The 23800-nt window shown below is 51.2% G+C and overlaps 2 protein-coding genes across 3 annotated transcripts in view; one reads left to right on the top strand and one right to left on the bottom strand.

The window, feature by feature from the left end:
• LOC119959002 (leucine-rich repeat transmembrane protein FLRT1-like) overlaps nucleotides 1-15726 on the top strand; it is a 150439-nt gene extending 134713 nt beyond the window's left edge. The window contains 2 exon segments of the mRNA XM_038787542.1: nucleotides 13200-14148; nucleotides 14150-15726. Of these exon segments, the coding sequence (XP_038643470.1) occupies nucleotides 13252-14148; nucleotides 14150-15199 (1947 nt within the window). The 5' untranslated portion in view covers nucleotides 13200-13251 and the 3' untranslated portion in view covers nucleotides 15200-15726.
• Nucleotides 1-23800, bottom strand: part of LOC119959003 (ADP-ribose glycohydrolase MACROD1-like) — an 811859-nt gene that overhangs the window by 714691 nt on the left and 73368 nt on the right. The gene's annotated exons all lie outside the window — the stretch shown is intronic.

Genomic DNA, 23800 nt, shown 5'->3' with positions numbered 1-23800 from the left:
CCCCCCCCCCCTCCTCTCCAGACAGTGTTAAGTCATTGTCGGATATGTTGCCACAGGCACCAGCCAGCAGCTGCCTCTCTGTGCTTCCCCCAAGTTCAATTCTTCAAATTTCAGCCTCGAACGCTGACAGTCTTTTCAGATGCGGGCATACCCGGCAGTGCCGAACGCACAATATCTGGTCATGGCCGTTTATGGGATCTTGCTGTGTAAAGATTGTCTGCTACGTTTCCGACATAATAATGGTGTTTAATTGGTTCTAAAGCACTCCTCACTTCCCAAAGTCAAAAAGGCAGTGTCAAGTATTTCTTTTGTTTGCAATGATGCAAACAGGATTGTTAAGTGTCACGTGAGAGCACCTTTAAGAAACGGGTGCTCAAGAATTGTACCTTTAAGAAATGTGTGTTATCAGTGATGTCGGAGAGTGGGTGGAGCTGGGCTGTCTGTCAGCTTTTTACTTTCGTATTAGGCTGTTTGCTGCAGGGTGTGTTTTAGCTTCGTTTTCAGTGTTGGAGCTGAAGCCAGACAGAGCAGGTGTACTGCTGATCTCTCTGCCATCAAAAGACTATCTCTTGATCATTTGGTGAATTCAGAATTGTAAATGTTCTCAGTAGTGAATGTAAACCTGATGTGCTTCTGTTGAAAGGTGTTTCTTCTGTCTTCTGGATGTTGTTTGGGAAGGTATTAAGGATTACTTAGTGTTGTATTCTTTGGGGGTTGTATTTGAGTTGATGGTTGCTAAGATGTTCACTGTATGTTTCAAAAAGGTTAACTTACGTTCATGGAAAAAACATTGTTTTGCTTTAAAAAATACTTTTCCATTTCTGCTGTACCACACCTGTAGAGTGGGCCGTGTGCTCCCCATACCACAATCTAGTAAATGTTGTGGGTCAGGTGAACTCCATGATAGGGGCTGTTTAGCACAGGGCTAATTCGCTGGCTTTTAAAGCAGACCAAGGCAGGCCAGCAGCACGGTTCAATTCCCGTACCAGCCTCCCCGAACAGGCGCCGGAATGTGGTGACCAGGGGCTTTTCACAGTAACTTCATTTGAAGCCTACTTGTGACAATAAGCGATTTTCATTTCCTTTTTCACACACTTTGGGGTTCTCTAAACCCTGGCCCACAACATAAGGTCACTGGGCACGGTTTAACTGGGAAACAAAATTCTATGTCTGGTTTTGGGTGGTTTTAGCGGGTGTTTCTCTACTGCTGCGGGGCCAAGACGCATCCCGTTATTTAACGGTACTTTGCCGGGTTTTTGTTGGCTTTGGGGAGTTTTTCTCTGCACTTGGGAGTCATTTCCAAGCCTTCTCACGAAACGGGCCGCCATTTTGTCTGGAAGGGAGGGTGACTCCGAGTCCAGAATTGGCAATATTTGGGGGAATCGGAAGATCCTGGTGCCCGGGGCGGGAGGGGAGGAGGGGGGGGCGCATGTTCTGGCCTTCTCCTTCTTCCCTGGTGGCCCGGAGACGGGTTTTGCTGGGATGGAGGGACTCGGAGCCGCCAAAGTCAGGGGTGTGGGTGAGCGACATGGCCGGGTTTCTCAGGCAGGAGAAGATCAAGTTCGCCTTGAGAGGATCAATTCAGGGCTTCGCTCGGAGGTGGCAGCCGTTCATCGACTTCTTCAAGGACAACTGACCGTCAGCAGTAAGGGGAGGGGGGAAGAGGATAAAAGGTGGGGGAGGAAAATGGGAGGCAAGGACAGGGAGCTTAGTACATGGGTAATTAAGAAATGGGGCAGGGCTAGCAGGGGACATTGTTTTTAGGTTTTTTGTGTGTGACGGCCCGCGTGGTTGTTTAAGGAATGTTAAACTGTGTGGCAGCACGGTGGCCCAGTGGTTAGCTCTGCAGTCCCACGGTGCCGAGGTCCCAGGTTCGATCCCAGTTCTGGGTCACTGTCCGTGTGGAGTTTGCACATTCTCCCCGTGTCTGCGTGGGTCTCACCCCCACAACCCAAAGATGTGCAGGGTAGGTGGATTGGCCATGCCAAATTGGGCCTTAATTGGAAAAAATGAATTGGGTACGCTAAATTTATATTTTTTTAGAAAAGTGTTAAACTGTAAATTGTGAAAATTAAAAATGCTTCAATAAAATATCTTCTAAAAAAAGAAATGAGCATTACGATCTGGATCACGCGCAGCCGGGGCGAGATCCGGGTCCCGAGGCTCCATCAAATCTGGCCAGGCGCTTCGAGCGTCGCGAGATTCAACGGCCTCGGACCGTACACCACGTCGACACACAAGGCCGTTAAATCGCGCCCGCTGTTTCTCAAGACGGGTTCCGATTTGGAAAAACTCGTCAAAACTCCAAATGAAAATGAAATTGAGCGAGATGCCATTAAAATAGCCTCCAAACATGGCTGCCAAACATGGCTGCCAAACATGGCTGCCAAACATGGCTGCCAAACATGGCTGCCACAACTGGCGGGATCTGGCCACAGCTTGATGGTGAGGGGGGGTCGCGAACGCATCATGGAAAACCCATTTTAAAACGATTAAGAGGCTCGATTGTGCTTGACAAATACTAAGAACAAAGAAAAGTACAGCACAGGAACAGGCCCTTCGGCCCTCCAAGCCTGTGCTGACCATGCTGCCCGTCTGAACTAAAATCTTCTCCACTTCCTGGGTCCGTATCCCTCTATTCCCATCCTATTCATGTATTTGTCAAGATGCCCCTTAAATGTCACTATCGTCCCTGCTTCCACCGCCTCCTCCGGCAGGCCCCCCTCCCCCCCCGGCAATTCTCCGGGCCCCGATGGGCCGAGCGGCCGGCCGTTTTTGGCCAGTCCTGCCGGCGTGGGTTAAGCATGGTCCCACGCGGCGGAACCAGGCACCCACTACCCTCTGTGTAAAAAAACTTGTCTTGTACATCTCCTCTAAACCCTGTCCCTCGCACCTTAAACCTATGCCCCCTAATAACTGACCCCTATACCCTGGGAAAAAGCCTCTGACTACCCACTCTGTCTATGCCCCTCATAATTTTGTAGACCTCTATCAGGTCGTCCCTCAACCTCTGTCGTTCCAGTGAGAACAAACCGAGTTTATTCAACCGCTATTCAGCACAACTGATGAATCAAGATTCGAGGAAAGGTCTTAATTGAAAAAAGATAGATAAGAACAACACTGTGAATCACACTACCCTAAATTGCCAGAGTTTAAATGTTAATCCCGCTCTGTCAATGTTGGGAGATAATCGGCCACGCTCGATTTGAAATCCTCTCCATGAAATTAAACCTGGGTGCTTGTTAAGTGAATTGGACATTGTGAATTCTCCCTCCGTGTACCCAAACAGGCGCCGGAGTGTGGCAACGAGGGGATTTTCACAGTAACTTCATTGCGGTGTTAATGTAAGCCTACTTGTGACAATAAAGATTATTACTGTTAAGTTTAGGTCCTCCCGGTCTGGCAATCCAGTAATGGTATTCTTGACCTGGCTTTGAGGAGAACCATGGGATCCAGCGGAGTTGACTCTCGCTTCAGTTTTCCTTCTATCCCCAGGGGCGATGTCCTGCCCCCTCTTTTCCCTCAGGGCAGACAATCCGACTGAAGGTCAGGAACTGAGGCCAGGCTTCTCCTTTCCAGGGACTAACTCCCCATGGCGCCGGGAAAACCGGCGCCAACGGCTCCGGTGTCAACGGGACCCCAAGGTGAGGAATTCTCACCTGTTTCGGGGACTAGGTGGACGCTGGAGGGGTTGGCGACACTCCAGCTGGCACCGAAGGGTCTGCGTGAGTTTGCGCATGCGCGGAACGGTCGGCGTGATCCCGCGCGTGCGCAGACCGCCCGTCGTATTTTGCCGCTAGCACAGGGGGTTCTCTTCTCCGCGCCGGCCATGGCGGAGCCCTACAGGGGGCCAGCGCGGAAGGAAGAAGTGCCTCCACGGCACAGGCCCGCCCGTAGATGGGTTGGACCCCCCGAGGATGGCTCCAGCCGACTTACCTGCCAGGTTCTGCCGCGTGGGACCATGCTTAACCCACGCCGGCAGGACTGGCCAAAAACGGCCGGCCGCTCGGCCCATCGAGGCCCGGAGAATTGCCAGAGGCCGAGGGGGGGGGGGGGGGGGCCTCTGCCAACAGCCCCCGACCGGCGTGGCGTGAGTCCCGCCCCGCCTGAAAAGCGGCGCCGGAGAATACAGCAGGGTGGCAGGGTGGGATTCGTGCCCCCCCCCGGGGATTCTCTGCCCCAGCAAGGAGGGGGGGGTCGGAGAATCCCGCCCTGTGTGCCTGAGTAAATCACTCAGTGCGGGGCGAGTGGGGGCAGGTACACAGCCGCTCCATAGTACGACTTCAATGCGCTGTGTCACTCGTCAATTTATTTCGTAACGGTCACAAGGGGGGGGGGGGGGGGGGGGGGTGCGGGAACGCAACGCAAACCATCTCAGAGAAAACAGAGAGCTTTGTTTAAACAGAAGGTGATTGTCTCTTCCTTGGATTAGCAAAGTCGTTACATGGTGACAGAGATTTAAAGCCTTCAGGATTTGTGACATAAGGAATCCAGAACAGACCGTATAATTTCAGGAGGGGACATGGATATGCTCATGGACTTAATAACAGCTCTTCGCTCACTTTCACATCTTTAGAAAACCTGTTTGTCATTAACTGCACCCATTTCTAATAGTGAACATATTGAGGTTTCGTTCCGCTCCTGCTATTCACATTTATTTTAAATGTTTTGTGCAGTGCATCTCCAGGATGACTTGCCTTCAGAAGATAAGTGTACTAACGTGCATCATCAATATGATAGCAGCTCCCTAAACCACGGAGGAACATGTAGAGAATGTTAACCAACAGGAAAGGACTGCAATGCTTGAATTGAACACACACAAGCCCGTCCTCGCTTATCCCCAAGCATGGGTTCAGTATCGATGAGGCAGCCACTGTGATCTCTCACGGCTGCTGGATTCGATGCACGAGCGTGACAGACAGTACAGAGGACGAGGGCCTTTAGGTAACTCGCCGATGGAACCGGGACCATTCCAGGATGCAGTCCCCAACGCGCAGTGTCGCCGGGCTGGTTTAGCTCACAAGGCTAAATCGCTGGCTTTTAAAGCAGACGAAGCAGGCCAGCAGCACGGTTCGATTCCCGTACCAGCCTCCCCGGACAGGCGCCGGAATGTGGCGACTAGGGGGCTTTTCACAGCAACTTCATTGAAGCCTACTCGTGACAATAAGTGATTTTCATTTCATTTTCATTTTCAGAAGGTTCATAGAACATAGAACAGTACAGCACAGAACAGGCCCATCGGCCCTCGATGTTGTGCCGAGCATTGTCCGAAACCAAGATCAAGCTATCCCACTCCCTGTCATTCTGCTGTGCTCCATGTGCCTATCCAATAACCGCTTGAAAGTTCCGAAAGTGTCCGACTCCACTATCACAGCAGGCAGTCCATTCCACACCCTAACCACTCTCTGAGTAAAGAACCTACCTCGGACATCCCTCCTATATCTCCCACCCCGAACCTTATAGTTATGCCTCCCTATAACAGCTACATCCACCCGAGGAAATAGTCTCTGAACGTCCACTCTATCTATCCCCCCTCATCATCTTATAAACCTCTATTAAGTCGCCTCTCATCCTCCTCCGCTCCAAAGAGAAAAGCCCTAGCTCCCTCAACCTTCCCTCATGAGACCTATCCTGGTTCTGCTGTGATCTGGGCGAGAGCAGAACAAAGGGAACATCAGATGTGTTCCGCGTCGGTTCCCTTTGTTCTGCAGGTTACCGCAGAACCTTCTTGGTCACACGGCGCATTGGGGGATTGCATTCTGGACCTGTGGTGTAACCCCAAGACAGTTCTGGCTCCAGACGGCGTGTCCTGGAAGGCGTCGTGCAGTGAAGCATACAATAATAAGAATCACTTATTGTCACAAGTCGCCTTCAATGAAGTTACTGTGAAAAGCCCCCTAGTCGCCACATTCCGGCGCCTGTTCGGGGAGGCCGGTACGGGAATTGAACCCGCGCTGCTGGCCTTGTTCTGCATTGCAAGACAGCTATTAGCCCACTGTGCTAAACCAGCCTATTACATTGTTCTGGGATGCTGCAATTGTATACGGTGTTAGTGAGGCCACACCTGGAGTATTGTGTTCAGTTTTGGTCTCCTTACTTGAGAAAGGATGTACTGGCGCTGGAGGGTGTGCAGAGGAGATTCACTCGATTAATCACAGAGCTGAAGGGGTTGGATTATGAAATGAAATGAAATGAAAATCACTTATTGTCACAAGTAGGCTTCAAACGAAGTTACTGTGAAAAGCCCCTATTACGGGCAGCACGGTAGCACTGTGGATAGCACAATTGCTTCTGAGCTCCAGGGTCCCAGGTTCGATTCCGGCTTGGGTCACTGTCTGTGCGGAGTCTGTACATCCTCCCCGTGTGTGCGTGGGTTTCCTCCGGGTGCTCCGGTTTCCTCCCACAGTCCAAAGATGTGCAGGTTAGGTGGATTGGCCATGATAAATTGCCCTGAGTGTCCAAAATTGCTCTTAGTGTTGGGTGGGATTACTGGGTTATGGGGATAGGGTGGAGGTGTTGACCTTGGGTAGGGTGCTCTTTCCAAGAGCCGGTGCAGACTCGATGGGCCGAATGGCCTCCTTCTGCACTGTAAATTCTATGATTCTACTCTTATAGAAACATACAAAATTATGAAGGGAATAGATAGGATAGATGCGGGCAGGTTGTTTCCACTGGCGGGTGAAAGCAGAACTAGGGGGCATAGCCTCAAAATAAGGGGAAGTAGATTTAGGACTGAGTTTAGGAGGAACTTCTTCGCCCAAAGGGTTGTGAATCTATGGAATTCCTTGCCCAGTGAAGCAGTTGAGGCTCCTTCATTACATGTTATTAAGGTAAAGATAGATAGTTTTTTGAAGAATAAAGGGATTAAGGGTGATGGTGTTCGGGCCGGAAAGTGGAGCTGAGTCCACAAAAGATCAGCCATGATCTCATTGAATGGTGGAGCAGGCTCGAGGGGCCAGATGGCCTACTCCTGCTCCTAGTTCTTATGTTCTAAGTGTGGGGGCCCGTATCTGCAGCTAAAGCTGCGAGATTCACGATATTCACTGCAGGCCCCCTGCAAGGCAGTGAATATGGGTCTTTTGACGCTAGTTTTTCTGAAGTGAAAGGCCACAGTTTTCACGACAGCGTGGGGACATAGTCCTTGAAATGCAGAATCCAGCCCCATGCTTTAATCTCTTTTACAGTTACCTATTTCTTAAATTTAGCAATATGTTCCTACATAAGTTATTTTCCTCCCAGGCTCCGAATGTAACTTTTGTTGTTAAATGGTTACATTATCATTTGGTTGCTCATTGTGTTTGGCTCATCACAGAATCGCTACAGTGCTGAAGGAGGCCATTGGGCCCATTGAGTTCGTACCAGCCTTCTGAAAGAACACCCTACCTAGGCCCATTCCTCTACCCTAGCCCAAAAGCCCCACCTAACCTTTTGGACACTGAGGGGCAATTTAGCACGGTCAATCCACCTAACCTCACGGCAGCACTGTAGCATTGTGGACAGCACAATTGCTTCACAGCTCCAGGGTCCCAGGTTCGATTCCCATCTTGGGTCACTGTCTGTGACGGGGAGTCTGCACATCCTCCCCGTGTGTGCGTGGGTTTCCTCCGGGTGCTCCGGTTTCCTCCCGCAGTCCAAAGATGTGCAGGTTAGGGTGGATTGGCCGTGATAAATTGCCCTTAGTGTCCAAAATTGCCCTTAGTGTTGGGTGGGGTTACTGGGTTATGGGGATAGGGTGGAGGTGTTGACCTTGGGTAGGGTGCTCTTTCCAAGAGCCGATGCAGACTTGATGGGCCGAATGGCCTCCTTCTGCCCTGTAAATTCTATGATAGCCTGCACATCTTTGGACTGTAGGAGGAAACCAGAGCACCTGGAGGAAACCCACGCAGACACGGGGTTAGGGGTGGTCTGAGAACGTGCAAACTCCGCGCAGACACGTCACCCGAGGCCGTAATCGAACCCGGGTCCCTGGCGCTGTGAGGCAGCAGTGCCCTGACCCCCCCCCCCCCCCCCCCCCCCCCCCCCCCACCCCACAGCAAGTGGAAACATTAGGCACCTGAATAAAAACACTTGCTGGTTTCGCATCATGAAAACATGCACTGACTTCGATGTGCTTGGCTGGAGAGAAAATATAGTTCACAAAAAACAGCCAAGTTATTTGGGGGTAACAAAGCGTTTTCCCGTGGGCGGGCCGGCGGGTGGGGGGAGGGGGGTGGGGGGGCCTTGTGTATGTGTCCCAAGTTCTGGAACCAAATGTCAGCAAGGTTACAGGACAGGGGAAACAAGTCAACCCCAGTGTCCTCAAACAGCGACGTTGGTTCCGTTGCATTATTGCGGACTGGCAGTATGTGAGGCGTGCTGAGTTCCAGAGCGCCGCTCTGATTAGAATAAGCGGTTGGAAACGGGCAAATTTCGGCACGGGGTTTATATTTCCAGCTCAAAATGGAAAGGCCTCGCCCCACCAGAAGGATTAAGTTTGAAAATTAGTGCGACCCTGGTGCTTTGCAAAGTCGCGGATAATTTTTTTTTCCCAAGGGAGAGTGTGTGTGGGAAAGAAAGGTCGCCAACGGCTGGAAGGTCACCGAGCTCAAGATAAATCTCGACCTTGTCAGGCAGCTTTAAGATACGGAGGGAGGATCTGAGTAAAATGCTACATGACTTAACCTACCCTGAAGACCGCCTTCTGTTTAAAACCTTGTAATAAAAATGCATTCGGCGCGCTCCCCTTTTAAGATTCTAGCACTTGTGTGAAATACACCCCTCCGTGGAGCCGCCCTTTCAGTCTCAAAATGTGGCGGAACGGACATCCCTCCTCCAGGGAATAATTTAGAAACGTAGAGGACCCTGACTTCGCAGGAGCAACTGCAACGCAGAGATGCTCGCCGTTTAGATCATAATTTGCCAGAGCTTCACTGTCGGGTGAATTCTGATCTCCCATCACAAATGGGAGTCGATGACACAGAGGAACAGCACACTTTGCCACTGTTGGCAATGTTTTTTTTAATATAAATTTAGAGTACCCAATTATTTTTTGTGTCCAATTAATGGGGGCAGTTTAGCGCGGCCAATCCACCTAACCCTGCACATCTTTTGGGTTGTGGGGGTGAGACCCACGCAGACACGGGGAGAATGTGCCGGTGGACCGTGGCCGGGATTCGAACCCGGGTCCTCAGCGCCGCAGTCCCAGTGCTAGCTGTTGGCAGTGTTTTGAGGGTTAAGCTGTGTGTAGGGTTGTTCCATCATACAGAATCGCCAGCAAAATCTGCTACGTTTTCTGAGATCTGTGTATCTACCATTTCAGCCATATCCCTTAGTTATGGGCAGCACGGTGGCACAGTGGTTAGCACTGTTGTTTCACAGCGCCAGGGTCCCAGGTTCGATTCTCGGCTTGGGTGACTCTGCACGTTCCCCCCCATGTCTGCAAGGGTTTCCTCCGGGGGCTCCGGTTTCCTCCCACAAGTCCCGAAAGACGTGCTTGTTGGGTGAATTGGACATTCTGAATTCTCCCTCCGTGTACCCGAACAGGCGCCGGAATGTGGCGACGAGGGGATTTTCACAGTAACTTCATCGCAGTGTTAATGTAAGCCTACTTGTGACAATAAAGATTATTATTATTAATTCCTTTAGCACAGGGACTGCGGCGCCGAGGACCCGGGTTCGAATCCCGGCCCTGGGTCACCGTCCGTGTGGAGTTCGCACATTCTCCCCGTGTCTGCGTGGGTTTCACCCCCCACAACCCAAAAATGTGCAGGGTAGGTGGATTGGCCGGGCTAAATTGCCCCGTAATTGGGAAAAAAAATTGAGTACTCCAAATTTAAAACAAAAAAGATTTTATTAATTCCTTCGCTTTTTTTTTAAAAGACTCTACAACGGTGGTTGCTTCACAGCGCCAGGGTCCCAGGTTCGACTCCCGGGGCTTGGTTAATGTAAGCCTACTTGTGACACGAATAAAGATTATTATTATTATCAAGACTGCATCTTACAGTGGAAGCTGGGCACGAGAGCTTGGCCCCGGGGTAGTTATGACGTAGCAGACACACCACTCACAGATTACTCCAAGGTTGAATCGCAACAGAAGAATCAAAATCCAAGTGTAACGTAGGGCAGAGTGTATGCTGGGGGCTAACCCATTCCCTCGCCATCGAATCCTTTCAACTGGCGAAATTAATTCCAGAATAAATGTCCAACTCACAACGTCCTGCCGGATCAAAGCTTATTGATCAGAGTAAGGCAGCACGGTGGCCTAGTGGTTAGCACAACCGCCTCACGGCGCTGAGGTCCCAGGTTCGATCCCGGCTCTGGGTCACTGTCCGTGTGGAGTTTGCACATTCTCCCCCGTGTCTGCGTGGGTTTCGCCCCCACAACCCAAAAATGTGCAGAGTAGGTGGACTGGCCACGCTAAATTGCCCCTTAATTGGAAAAAATAATTGGGTAATCTAAATTATAAAAAAAAAAATTGATCAGAGTAACGTTGTGTGGTGCGCAGATGAATTTTATACAGAATGCTTCGGCGTTTTATAGATTCCCATTTAATATCCCACGGAGCAAGTTCGAAGACTGGAACTTAATCACGAGGTCTCGATGAAATTTTACAAACCACCCTTCCGTTAATCACTCCCCCCATAATCACCCAGACATTCGAGAAGGCTGAAACGATAAGACTCTTATTCACAAGGATGCAGTAAATTATCTCCCCTACGCCCCGCAATACTCGGCCCCAAGCAGGTGTTAGATGTAATTTATCCCACTCGCAGACTCAACCGTGAATAATCGATCAGGTCAGGCCCCCCCATGCATGGGCAGCTTTGAAATGGGGTCAAACATCCGCATGAGGCCGTTTAATATACCTGTGCATTCAATTGGGGGCCCCAAAGCAGAAAGGCAGGGCACAGATTTCAACGATTCTGCGAGGAACAAGTGTTGCCTAGTTTACAAACTGGTTCCGGTTTGGAAAACAGAAGCTCAAATTTGGATGAGTTATGTTCAGTCAAGTAACGATTGCGAAGGCAGAGTTCAAACCAGGATAGAGGGTGGCCCTGCTGATTCTCCCCTGAAGGGGATTCTTTGTTTGACTCCAGAATGGTGTGTGTAAATGTAGGGCAGTAAAGGTTCTCCCATGGCCTGTGCGACTTATATCTGGGCTTATATTTGAGGGGGGGAGGGGGACATGATTGGGACGTGTACAATTACGAGGGGCGCTGGATTGGGTTTGTTTGTTGTCACGTGTACGGAGGTACGGTGAAAAGTATTTTTCTGCGTGCGGCTCAAACAGATCGTTTGAGTACGTGAAAGGAAAATACGTAATATTGGGCGGCACGGGCGCACAGTGGTTAGCACTGTTGCTTCACAGCGCCAGGGTCCCAGGTTCGATTCCCGGGCTCGGGACACACTGTCTGTGCGGAGTCTGCACGTTCTCCCCCCCATGTCTGCGTGGGTTTCCTCCGGGCGCTCCGGTTTCCTCCCACAAGCCTTGAAAGACGTGCTTGTTAGAAGAATTGGACATTCTGAAATCTCCCTCTGTGTACCCGAACAGGCGCCGGAATGTGGCGACGAGGGGATTCCCACAGTAACTTCATTGCAGTGTTAACGTAAGCCGACTTGTGACAATAAAGATTATTATTATTAATTCCTTCAGCACTGGAGCTGCGGCGCTGAGGTCCCAGGTTCGATTCCCGGCCCTGGGTCACTGTCCGTGTGGAGTTTGCACATTCTCCCCATGTCTGCGTGGGTTTCACCCCCACACAACCCAAAGATGTGCAGATTAGGTGGATTGGCCACGCTAAATTGCCCCTTAGTTGGAAAAAAAATAATTGGGTACTCTCAATTTACAATAGAAAATTATTATTAATTCCTTAGCTGTTTTTTTAAGACTCTAGAACGGTGGTTAGCACTGTTGCTTCACATCGCCAGGGTCCCAGGTTCGATTCCCGGCTGGGTCACTGTCTGTGCGGAGTCTGCACACTCTCCCCCCACCCCGTGTCTGCCTGGGTTTTCTCCGGGTGCTCTGGTTTCCTCCCACAAGTCCCCGAAAGACGTGCTTGTTGGGTGAATCGGACATTCTGAATTCTCCCTCTATGTACCTGAACAGGCGCCGAAATGTGGCGACGAGGGGATTTTCACAGTAACTTAATTGCAGCGTTAATGTGCAGTGAAGCCTACTTGTGACAATGAAGATTATTATTATTAATAAATTACTTTTATCATTACTCTTTCTGGCATGCTAGTGTTTTTGGATGTGAACGCAAGGGGATGCATCATTCTTAGTGCAACTTCTACAACATTTTTATGTTCCTACTCCAGTTCCAGAAGATTAAGATTATCCCAGCGTCGCTCCTTCTGGTTTAGGCCGTCACTTGCTCTGTTCTCTGTCAGCCGTCAGGAGGCACACATGGTCAAGCAATCGGGGGGGGGAGCAAGAGGGTCTCCGTTGCCACCGCAACCACTTACTTCGCTGTTCACGTTTTCGAGAGCGGCTGGATAGCTGGGGAAACCATGCAGTCAGCCGCCCTTTTCGTAAACGCAAAAGGTTTTCACAGATGGTTCATTGATGCGGACGAGCCAATTTTGCCATGGGGTTGGTGGCCGTGGGAGGGGGTCAATGTGCACTCGTTTGGGGAACAGTGTTGAAACAGGACGGCGGTGCAGAAGAGATTTACCAGGATGTTGCCTGGTATGGAGGGCATTAGCTATGAGGAGCGGTTGAATAAACTCGGTTTGTTCTCACTGGAACGACGGAGGTTGAGGGGCGACCTGATGGAGGTCTACAAAATTATGAGGGGCATAGACAGAGTGGATCGTCAGAGGCTTTTCCCCAGGGTAGAGGGGTCAATTACTAGGGGGCATAGGTTTAAGGTGCGAGGGGCAAGGTTTAGAGGAGATGTACGAGGCTGGTTTTTTACACAGAGGGCAGTGGGTGCCTGGAACTCGCTGCCGGAGGAGGTGGTGGAAGCAGGGACGATAGTGACGTTTAAGGGGCATCTTGACAAGTACATGAATAGGATGGGAATCGAGGGATACGGACCCCGGAAGTGTAGAAGATTTTAGTTTAGACGGGCAGCTTGATCGGCGCAGGCTTGGATGGCCTGTTCCTGTGCTGAACTGTTCTTTGTTCTCTGTCTAGGAGAGGGCAACATGGGGAGGGGGGTGGCAAGAGCACGTACATTATCTCACCTCCACCTTGTTCTTTCTCTCTCCCCCGACAGGTCGTAGCGAAGTGGATGAACAGGTAAAGCTGCGTGAAGCTCCCACCTGCAAATGCTGCTCCGAATAATGGATGTGGGAAAGGGTTTGTTGCTCTGGGTTGTCGTGCCAACGCTCCTGATGCCGCCTGTCGTGTCCACCTGCCCCAATACGTGTCGATGCGACAACGGGTTTGTTTACTGTAACGACCGAGGCCTGACGTCCATCCCTGCCAAAATACCGGAGGACTCCACCACCCTCTTCCTTCAGAACAATGAGATTAACAATGTGGGGATCCCCAACCAACTGAAGTACCTGCTGAACATCAAAGTGATTTACCTTTACGAAAACGCCCTGGACGAGTTCCCCGTCAACCTGCCCCGGTCTCTGAGGGAGCTGCACCTTCAGGACAATAACGTGCGGGCCATCACGCGCGATGCCCTCTCGAGGATTCCCCTGCTGGAGAAGTTGCACCTGGACGACAACTCGGTGTCGACGGTCAGCATCGAGGAAGATGCCTTCGCCGACAGCAAGCACCTCAGGTTGCTCTTCCTGTCCAGGAACCACTTGAGCAGCATCCCCACTGGCCTGCCCAAGACGCTGGAGGAACTGAGGCTGGATGACAACCGGATTGCCACCATCCCGCACCACGCTTTCAAAGGCTTGATCAGCTTGAGGCGCCTGGTGCTGGATGGCAACCTTTTGGCGAATCAGCGGATCGCGGATGAGACTTTCAGCCGCCTTCAAAACCTGACCGAGCTCTCGCTGATCAGGAACTCCCTGATTTTCCCGCCGCCCAACCTGCCGGCTTCCAACTTGCAAAAGCTGTACCTGCAGGACAACCTCATCAGCTACGTTCCGGCCGACGCTTTCTCACGAATGAGGCAGATGCAGCGGCTGGATATGTCCAACAACAACCTGACCACGCTGCCCAGGGACGTCTTCGGCGACCTGGCCAACCTGAGCCAGCTTCCTCCTGCGCAACAACCCTTGGTACTGCGGCTGCAAGATGATGTGGCTGAGGGACTGGCTGCAAACGACCGCCTTCCACGTCAACGTGAGGGGGCTCATGTGCCAGGGGCCGGACAGAGTTCGAGGAATGGCAGTCAAGGACATCAGCACCGAGATGGACGCGTGCTTTGAGGTCAGCGTGCGTGGCGGCAACGCGGCGGCGAGGACGACCCCGATTGCCCACACAGTCACCGCCACTCAAGGATTGCGGTTCGCCTACAAACCAAGGCGCCCAATACTGAAGCCGCCAGGCTCCGCCGTGGACTATCCTTTATCGCGGGGGCCGGGGACCAAGTCGATAATCATCAACGTGATGCCTTTAACGGCGGACAGCATTCGTATCACGTGGCGGGCGACCCTGCCGGTCACCTCCTTCAGGCTCAGCTGGCTCAGGCTGGACCACAATCCGTCGGTGGGTTCCATCACTGAAACGTTGGTACAGGGGGATAAAACTGAATATCTCCTCACGGCCCTCGAGCCCAAGTCAACCTACATCATCTGCATGGTCACGATGGAGGCAGGAAACTTCTACGTCAGGGACGAGACGCCAGTCTGCGCCAAAGCGGAGACGGCGGGCCTGTATAGCTCCACCACAACGTTAAACAGGGAGCAAGAGGAATCGGGCCAGGCAGGCCTTCCCTTAGCCGGTATCATCGGAGGGGCAACGGCCTTGGTGTTCGTGGTGGTGGTCCTGACCGCAATCTGCTGTTACATCAGCAACAGTCGCAATGTCTTCTCGCAGGATCAGGTGTACAACCGGGGCTGCAGGAAAAAGGACGACTACGCCGAGGCGGGGACCAAGAAAGACAATTCCATTTTGGAAATCAGAGGGAGCGGCTTTCAGATGATCCCGCTCAACAACCAGCAGCGGCCCAAGGAGGAGTATGTCATTCACACCATCTTCCCGTCCAACGGGACCAGCCTTTACAAGAACACTCACAGTACAGCCCTCAGCAGTAACCGCGGTTACAGAGACGGTGGGATACCAGATACTGAATATTCTTACACGTGAGCGCAGTGATGCCTCACGGTGCGACCATCTGCGGCACTGAAATCGAAAGATATTACAAAAAAAAACCCACCGAAGAACGTTCGGGATAAAACACACAAAAAAGTCCAGCAGAAAATGCCTGGCGCATATTTTGTACAATCGTCACATAATTTATATTTAATATGCTTAAATGATTAAAAAAAAAGAACAGCTGGACACTTAGAAAGAAAACACAGCTACCTAATTGTGTACAAGCCAGTTTTTTTCTTTTTGTTAGGAGTGGGAGAAAGAATAAACGACCTATTTTGGAAATAGTCGGACAGCAATGTAAAGATGTTTAATCGTGTCACACAGGTAACCAACTTGGAGAGGGATTGACAAGCAATGACATACTTCACCCCCATCTCGGGATCCAGTCAAGCAAAAGGCGTAACGCAAACACACTCACTCACCCGCGCACAAACACACACACACACAAGCTCACATAGACGCACACACACTCACACGCACACACTCAGACGCACACACACTCACGTGCACACACACTCACACACTCAGACGCACACACACTCACTCACCCGCGCACAAACACACACACACACAAGCTCACATAGACGCACACACACTCACACGCACACACTCAGACGCACACACACTCACGTGCACACACACTCACACGCACACACTCAGACGCACACTCACTCACTCACGTGCACACACACTCACTTGCATGCACACAGACGAACAGACACTCACCCACGTGCACACACTCATACAGACGCACGCACACTCACTCACGCGCGCAGACGCACACTCACTCACTCACGTGCAGACACACACACTCACGCAGAGGGGCACACACTCACACAGGTGCACATACACTCATTCATGTGCACACACTCTCAAACAGATCACACTCACTCACGCGCGCACACACTCACACAGATGCACACTCACTCGTGCGCACACACACACACAGATGCACACACTCACCCTTGCGCACACTCACACAAATGCATACGCACGTATTCAGACACTCTCAGGCACACGCTCACACACACTCACGTGTGCACACATGCTCACAGGCACACTCACAAGAGCACACGGACACACACTCACTCACCCACACTCGCTCACACACACACTCTCACACAGTACACTGCACACACAAACTCTCACTCTCACACACACTCACTCTCACACACACACACTCTCACTCACTCATACTCACACATTCACACACGCAAAAACCGTTCTGTTTCTTTGTGCAGGATTTAAAGCTTTACCTCCCCTCCCCCCCCCGCCCCCCCCACCCCCACCCCCCCCACCCCCCCCCCCCCCCCCCCCTCCACTTCTTTCAGAGTTATTTGTTGATTTTTTTTTTTAATTCTTCTACGGTATTTTTTAAAAACGAGAAAAATAGTTTCAAACTTTTAGTTCTTTACTGTGTTGTTTTCGGACTTTATAATTGGAAGAAGGGATGGACTTTCGGAGTTATTTTTAAAGACAAGTTTACTGAAAATGTTTTTTTTTAAATCGAGTTAGACTTTTGCCTCCAGTTAAAAACAGTGTGTATCTGAACCACAGATTTCATGTCATTAAATGTCAGGCCAAAATGGATGTCTTGTAGTCAACCGGCCGGTGGTGCTGTTAATTGTACCCTCCAATTAACCCTCGGAGGACCATAAATTGTATTTGAACATCGCCGTGAAGCTCGCTCGTGCGAGACGTTCACATTTTCCCATTGCACAAAATGTTTCTTTTTAAAAACTGCATTTGGTTGGGGACAAGATTTGGCGGAAAAACTGCACCGGTTGGCGAGTGGAATTCTCCGCTGTCTATTTCACGAAACGTGGCGTTCAAGGAAGTAAATTGCAGCCGATCCGTCCTGAAGGTAACAACGCGATTTGGAAAAAAATGTCCGAAAAACGTATCAAGTGCTCGAGGGGTTAACTGAGAACGGAATACTCCCCCCCCCCCCAGAGTGAGAAGCTACGCTGAAGGTGGTGGAAAGAGCCGGCACGGCGGCGCAGTGGTTAGCACTGCTGCCTCACGGAGCCCAGGTCCCAGGTTCGATCCCGGCTCTGGGTCACGGTCCGTGCGGAGTTTGCACATTCTCCCCCGCGCCTGCGTGGTTTTCGCCCCCCACAACCCAAAGATGTGCAGAGTAGGTGGATTGGCCACGTTAAATTGCCCCCTTAATTGGGGAAAACTGAATTGGGTACTCTGAATTTATTTTTAAAAGAGAGCGCCCTCAGAATGGGATGTGCAGCAGACGGTTACGCATTCAAACGGAAAGCATCTCTCAAAGTTACTGAGGGTGCGAGCAAGTGTGCCCGTTTCTGCTAACCTGCTCTCTGGAGCCCCACGCTCTTCGTTTTAAGGTGGGTTGGCACCTTTCGCATCAGACGAGAGGGTGCGGAGGTGACACTGGAGGCCGTCCAGAAATGGGGATACTTCCAAACAGGTATTTCCTTCAGGGACGTTGCCGCAGTCTCCGTTGGGAGCTCCCCTTCCGACATGCTTACCACTTGATGGCTGGGTATTCTTGGTGGGGTTTTCCTGAATATTTGAGCCCAAAGTCTCCACCCGACGTATCAGTGCCCCGGGTTGGAAAACAACCCAGAAATCATCTGAAGCTCCGGTGACGACTTTCCTGTAAACATTCTTCAAGATTGCCATTGACAAGTTGCAACCAATCTTTCGAATAAGTCAGTCCTGAGAGGTGAAGTGTCCCAGTGCTTGTGCGGCCCCCACGATATTGGAAATGAGACAGAGGGCGGGATTCTCCGATCTCTGACGACGATTTCGTAATCGGCGATCGGCCGGCCAATCCGTCTTCGCGCCGGAATCGGGGGCGGAACCTGTTTTCGGATGCCCCGCCCCCCCCTCCAGATCGGTGTCATCGCGGAGCGTTGGGACGGCCTCAGGACGTTACCTGAAGGCCCTCCCCCGAAGGGCCGGGTTCCCGACGGCGCGGTTGACTCAGCGGTCGGGAAGCCGGCCTGGCGGCTGCGGATTGTGTCCAGCGCCACCAACAGCCGGCCGGGAGCCGGGCTGCTGGCCGATGGGGGGTGGGGGGGGGGGGGCTTCGGCAAGGGCCGGGGGGGGGGGGGGGGGGGGGGGGGGGGGGGTGGTCCAGGGGGGTGCTTTCTGGCAGGTCAGGTCCGCCCACGGCCGGGCGTCATGTTGTCCGGCTCGTCCGCTGCAGGTCGTCGCCCTGGCAGTTCTCCAGGCATTTACCTCGGGAAGGCCGCGCGTGTCACGTTGCCCCGGCTGCCAGCCCCTGACTGGTCGGAGGATCAGTGCTGGGGCCTGGCCGACTTTTCCCACGTAAAACAGATCCTCCGGACACAAGCCACAAAATCGGAGAATCCAGCCCACAATATTTTCCACGCCAACGATAGCGTTAATACAGTTATGTCATTCTAGCTTTACGCCACCATTTCTAGGTCTTAATTTTGTTTACAAAAACTGTGAGGTCATTTACTTTTTCACATCAGAGGGTTTTGATTAGAAAATGACAACCCCCCCCTCCCCCCCCAACATTACTTTCTAAATTGGAATTAACCAGGCTGATTTTCACATGGTAGAACGTTGCTGAGAGCGGCTCTCGGGAAATGCACTGGCACCCTGCAGAGGCTGGGCGTTCCGCAGCTTGACTATTTGGGCAATGATCGACACGACATGTTGTTCAGAGTGTCTAGACTCTTGTGTCTGTCATTAGGTCGAGCTCAAACCACTCGAGTCGGAGGTGTATGACTATAATTTCAGCGCGCACACACATTTTATCTAAATCTCCTCAGACGAGAGAAAAGGATAATTAAACCTTAAAATACATATATTTTTTAAGTGCATCGCATAAAGATACAAATTTAGAGTAGCCAATTTTTTTTTTCCCCAATTAAGGGGCAATTTAGCGCGGCCAATCCACCTAACCTGCACATCTTTAAGGGTTGTGGGGGCGAGACCCACGCAGACACGGGGGAGGATGTGCAAACTCCACACGGACAGTGACCCAGGGCCGGGATTCGAACCCGGGTCCTCAGCGCCACGGTCCCGGCGCTAACCACTGTGCCACCGTGCCGCCCGATCAAGTGGAATATCATGCGAAACGCTCGTCTCCGCCGCCCAAGAATATAATTTGAACGCTGTGCACGATACCCAAAGTCACAAACAGTACGCAAAGTAAAATCTTGATTCTGAATCCCAGAGGAGAGGTGTGAAATTTCAGCTTTGAAGTGGGAGCTCACCTCACTGCGGTGTGGTGTATTTTTTTTTAAACGAGAGTGAAAATGAGCAGCTAAATATTCACACCAAACAGGAAACCCAGCAGAGGCTCCCCCGGGTCTGATCTGCAAGTCGTACCTCGCAGTCCAGTGTAAATGATAACGTGCGCCAATAGTACGAGCATGCCTGAGCGCCCAGCAGGCGGTAAGATTGGCCGCAGAAGCAGTATCTTAAAATACTATGCTGTGGGCTGACGAACAAAGACACTTATAGAGTCATAGATGTTTACAGCCTGGAAACAGGCCCTTCGGCCCAGCTGGTCCATGCCGCCCCGTTTCTATCACCAAGCTAGTCCCACTTGCCCGCATTTGGCCCATATCCCTCTATACCCACCCTGCCCATGTAACTGTCTACCTGCTTTTTAAAGGACAAAACCATACCCGCCTCTCCCACTGCCTCTGGCAGCCCGTTCCACACACTCACCACCCTCTGTGTGAAGAAATTTCCCCTCTGGTCTCTGTATCTCTCCCCTCTCACCTTTAACCTATGCCCTCTAGTTCTAGACTCCTCTACCTTTGGGAAAAGATGTTGACTATCTACCTTATCGATGCCCCTCATTATTTTATAGACTCTATAAGATCACCCCTAAGCCTCCTACGCTCCAGGGAAAAAAGTCCCAGCCTATCCGGCCTCTCCTTATAACTCAGACCATCAAATCCTGGTAGCATCCTCGTAAATCCCTTCTGCGCTCTTTCTAGTTTAACAATCTCCTTCCTATAATAGGGTGACCAGAACTGAACACAGTGTTCCATGTGTGGGTCTGACCAATGTCTTGTACAACTTCAACAAGACGTCCCAACTCCTGTATTCAATATTCTGACCAATAAAACCCAGCCTGCTGAATGCCTTCTTCACCACCCTGTCCACCTGCCACTCCACCTTCCATGTGTGGCCTTACCAATGTCCCTTTTAGGGCAATAGGAATGCCGGCTGACCGTCTGTCACGTTTATACAGGTGACAGCATCAACGGGACAGCATCCAAGGGACTATTGTAATTCAGAAAATTGTCACTGGCAAATAAAATTTGCCATATTCTCAGAGGCCTCTGTTGCTGCAAATTTAAAATAACTGCGTTTAAACTCTCTTCTGGGTCACACTATACAACACCGAGAATCACTTGTTGCTCATAATTTTTCCCCCCAACGAGCGAAATATTCTCTGCCCTAACATTTCCAGTAAAAAGAATCGTTACATTCTCGACTCAATGTAAATCCCAGACTGAGCAATTACTTAAGAATCCTATGAGGTGGGTATCCTTGCGTTGGACGGGGGCGGGCAAAGTAAGAAGTCTTACAACACCAGGTTAAAGTCCAACAGGTTTGTTTGGAATCACTAGCTTTCGGAGCACAGCTCCTTCCTCAGGTGAGTGAAGAGGTGGGTTACAAAAACACAGCATATATAGGCAAAGTCAATGATACAAGGTGATACATTGAATGGCAAATATGCAGGTAATTAAGTATTTACAGGTCCAGATGGTGTGACTGGAGATAGGGGTAACCCCAGGTTAAAGAGGTGTGAATTGTCTCAAACCAGGACAGTTGGTAGGATTTTACAAGTCCAGGCCAGATGGTGGGGGATGAATGTAATGCGACATGAATCCCAGGTCCCGGTTGAGGCCGTACTCATGCGTGCGGAACTTGGCTATCAGTTTCTGCTCGGCGATTCTGCGTTGTCGCGTGTCCTGAAGGCCGCCTTGGAGAACACTTACCCGAAGATCAGAGGCTGAATGCCCTTGACTGCTGAAGTGTTCCCCGACTGGAAGAGAACATTCCTGCCTGGCGATTGGCACACGATGTCCGGTCATCCACAGTTGCAGCGTCTGCAGGGTCTCGCCAATGTACCACGCTTCGGGACATCCTTTCCTGCAGCGTATGAGGTGGACAACGTTGGCCGAGTCGCACGAGTACGTGCCGCGTACCTGGTGGGTGGTGTTCTCACGTGTCATGATGGTAACCATGTTGATGATCAGGCCTGGGCTTGCGAAACCCTACCAACTGTCCTGGCTTGAGACAATTCACACCTCTTTAACCTGGGATTATCCCTCTCTCCAGTCACATCGTCTGGACCTGATTACCTGCAAATACTCACATTCAAAGTACCGTCTTGCATCGTTGACTTTCTCTATATATGTGGCTGTGGAACCCAAGCTCTTCGCTCACCCGATGAAGGAGCGATGTGACTGGAGAGAGGGATAATCTCCGAAATCCAGTGTTAAGAATCCTACGGCGACCATTCGATTCAGATCGAATTCGTGGGTACGGTGCACCCTGTAAAGTAACAAAAAAAAGGTCTGGGGCAACCTGTTCACCAAATAGTCTCTGGGACGGAATGGACAGACTGACATGGCCGGCAGAATGGTGCGAAGGGAATGCGAAGGGGCCATCACGGTAGCATGGTGGTTAGCATCAATGCTTCACAGCTCCAGGGTCCCAGGTTCGATTCCCGGCTGGGCCACTGTCTGTGTGGAGTCTGCACGTCCTCCCCGTGTGTGCGTGGGTTTCCTCCGGGTGCTCCGGTTTCCTCCCACAGTCCAAAGATGTGCGGGTTAGGTGGATTGGCCATGCTAAATTGCCCGTAGTGTAAGGTTAATGGGGGGATTGTTGGGTTACGGGTATACGGGTTACGTGGGTTTAAGTGGGGTGATCATTGCTCGGCACAACATCGAGGGCCGAAGGGCCTGTTCTGTGCTGTACTGTTCTATGTTCTATGTTCTATCACCGAGAAGTGCAGTTCAGTGCAGAAACAATATCGGTCCCGATGTAACACAGTCAGCGACAGAGCAACAGCTTCCGAGAGGGCTGTCCCCAGGAGGTTTAGCTTCCCCCTTTCCCCGGCATTGCTGGGCATCATTCAAGGGGAGCTCTGGCCTTCGGCAACAGGAGTGCCGACCAGCAACCAATTGCATTGCAGAATTCTCACAGGGCGCAAACCAGCCTGCTAGAAAAACAGCTGCGCTTTTTACGGAAAGCAAAACACAAATTTGGGGCCGATGTAGATGAGATTAAGATGGAACCATGAAACAAGCTTAAGAAAAATATAATTCTTACTCCGAAGATTTATCAAAGTGGAGAAATTTGACACTCCACAAACAAAATATCAGTTTTTCAGGGGCCAGAGAGACTGTTCATCAGTAATATATGGACTGAATATGTTGTTAAAAACACTATTAAAAGCCCAGTTACAACTCATTCAATGAAGCATGACATTTTCGAGGGTTTTTATAGTGAGTCCAATAACATATAAGTGGTAATTCACGCCAATTCAAGTGGCACGGTGGTACAGTGGTCAGCACTGCTGCCTCACAGCGCCAGGGTCCTGGGTTCAATTCCGGCCTCGGGTGACTGTCTGTCAGGAGTTTGCACTTCCTCCCCCCCCCCCTCCCCCCCCCCCCGCGCCGGCGTGGGTTTCCTCCGGGTGCTCCGGTTTCCTCCCACAGTCCTAAGATGTGCGGGTTCGGTGGACTGGCCGTGCTAAATCGTCCCTCCATTTCTGGGGATGTGTAGGTTGGGCTAAGTGGTTGTATGAAGCGGGCTTGGGTGGGGTGCTCTTTCAGAGGGACGGTGCGGACCCGCCGGGCCGAATGGCCTCCTTCTGCACTGCAGGGGCTGGTTTAGCTCACTGGGCTAAATCGCTGGCTTTTAAAGCAGACCAAGCAGGCCAGCAGCACGGTTCGATTCCCGTACCAGCCTCCCCGGACAGGCGCCGGAATGTGGCAACTAGGGGCTTTTCACAGTAACTTCATTGAAGCCTGCTCGTGACAATAAGCGATTTTCATTTCATTTTCATTTCACTATAGGGATTCCACGATTTAACCCCACATGTCCTGATGTCAGGCGTTGCTGTCAGATTTCACAGCAATTATACAGGGCCTTGGTGAGGCCACACCTGGAGTATTGTGGGCAGCTTTGGTCTCCTTCTCTGAGGAAGGATGTTCTTGCTCTCGAGGGAGAGCAGCGAAGGTTTACCAGGCTGATTCCAGGGATGGCGGGGCTGTCAGAGGAGGAGAGATTGACGAGGTTGAGATTGTCCTCGCTGGAGTTCAGAAGAATGAGGGGGGATCTCATAGAGACGTATAAAATTCTAACAGGACTAGACAGGGTAGATGCAGGGAAGATGTTACCAATGATGGGTGTGTCCAGAACCAGGGGTCACAGCCTGAGGATTCTGGGTAAACCATTTCGGACAGAGATAAGGAGACGTTTCTTCACCCAAAGAGTGAGCCTGTGGAATTCATTACCACAGGAAGTAGTTGGTGCTAAAACTTTGATCAAGAGCTGGCTGGATATAGCACTTGGGGAGAATGGGATCAAAGGCTATGGGAGAAAGCCGGA

The sequence above is a fragment of the Scyliorhinus canicula genome, chromosome 31 (genome assembly GCF_902713615.1).
Source record: "Scyliorhinus canicula chromosome 31, sScyCan1.1, whole genome shotgun sequence".
Taxonomy (NCBI): domain Eukaryota; kingdom Metazoa; phylum Chordata; class Chondrichthyes; order Carcharhiniformes; family Scyliorhinidae; genus Scyliorhinus; species Scyliorhinus canicula.
Note: the sequence above shows the minus strand (reverse complement) of the source record. Positions and strands in the feature narration are given on the sequence as shown.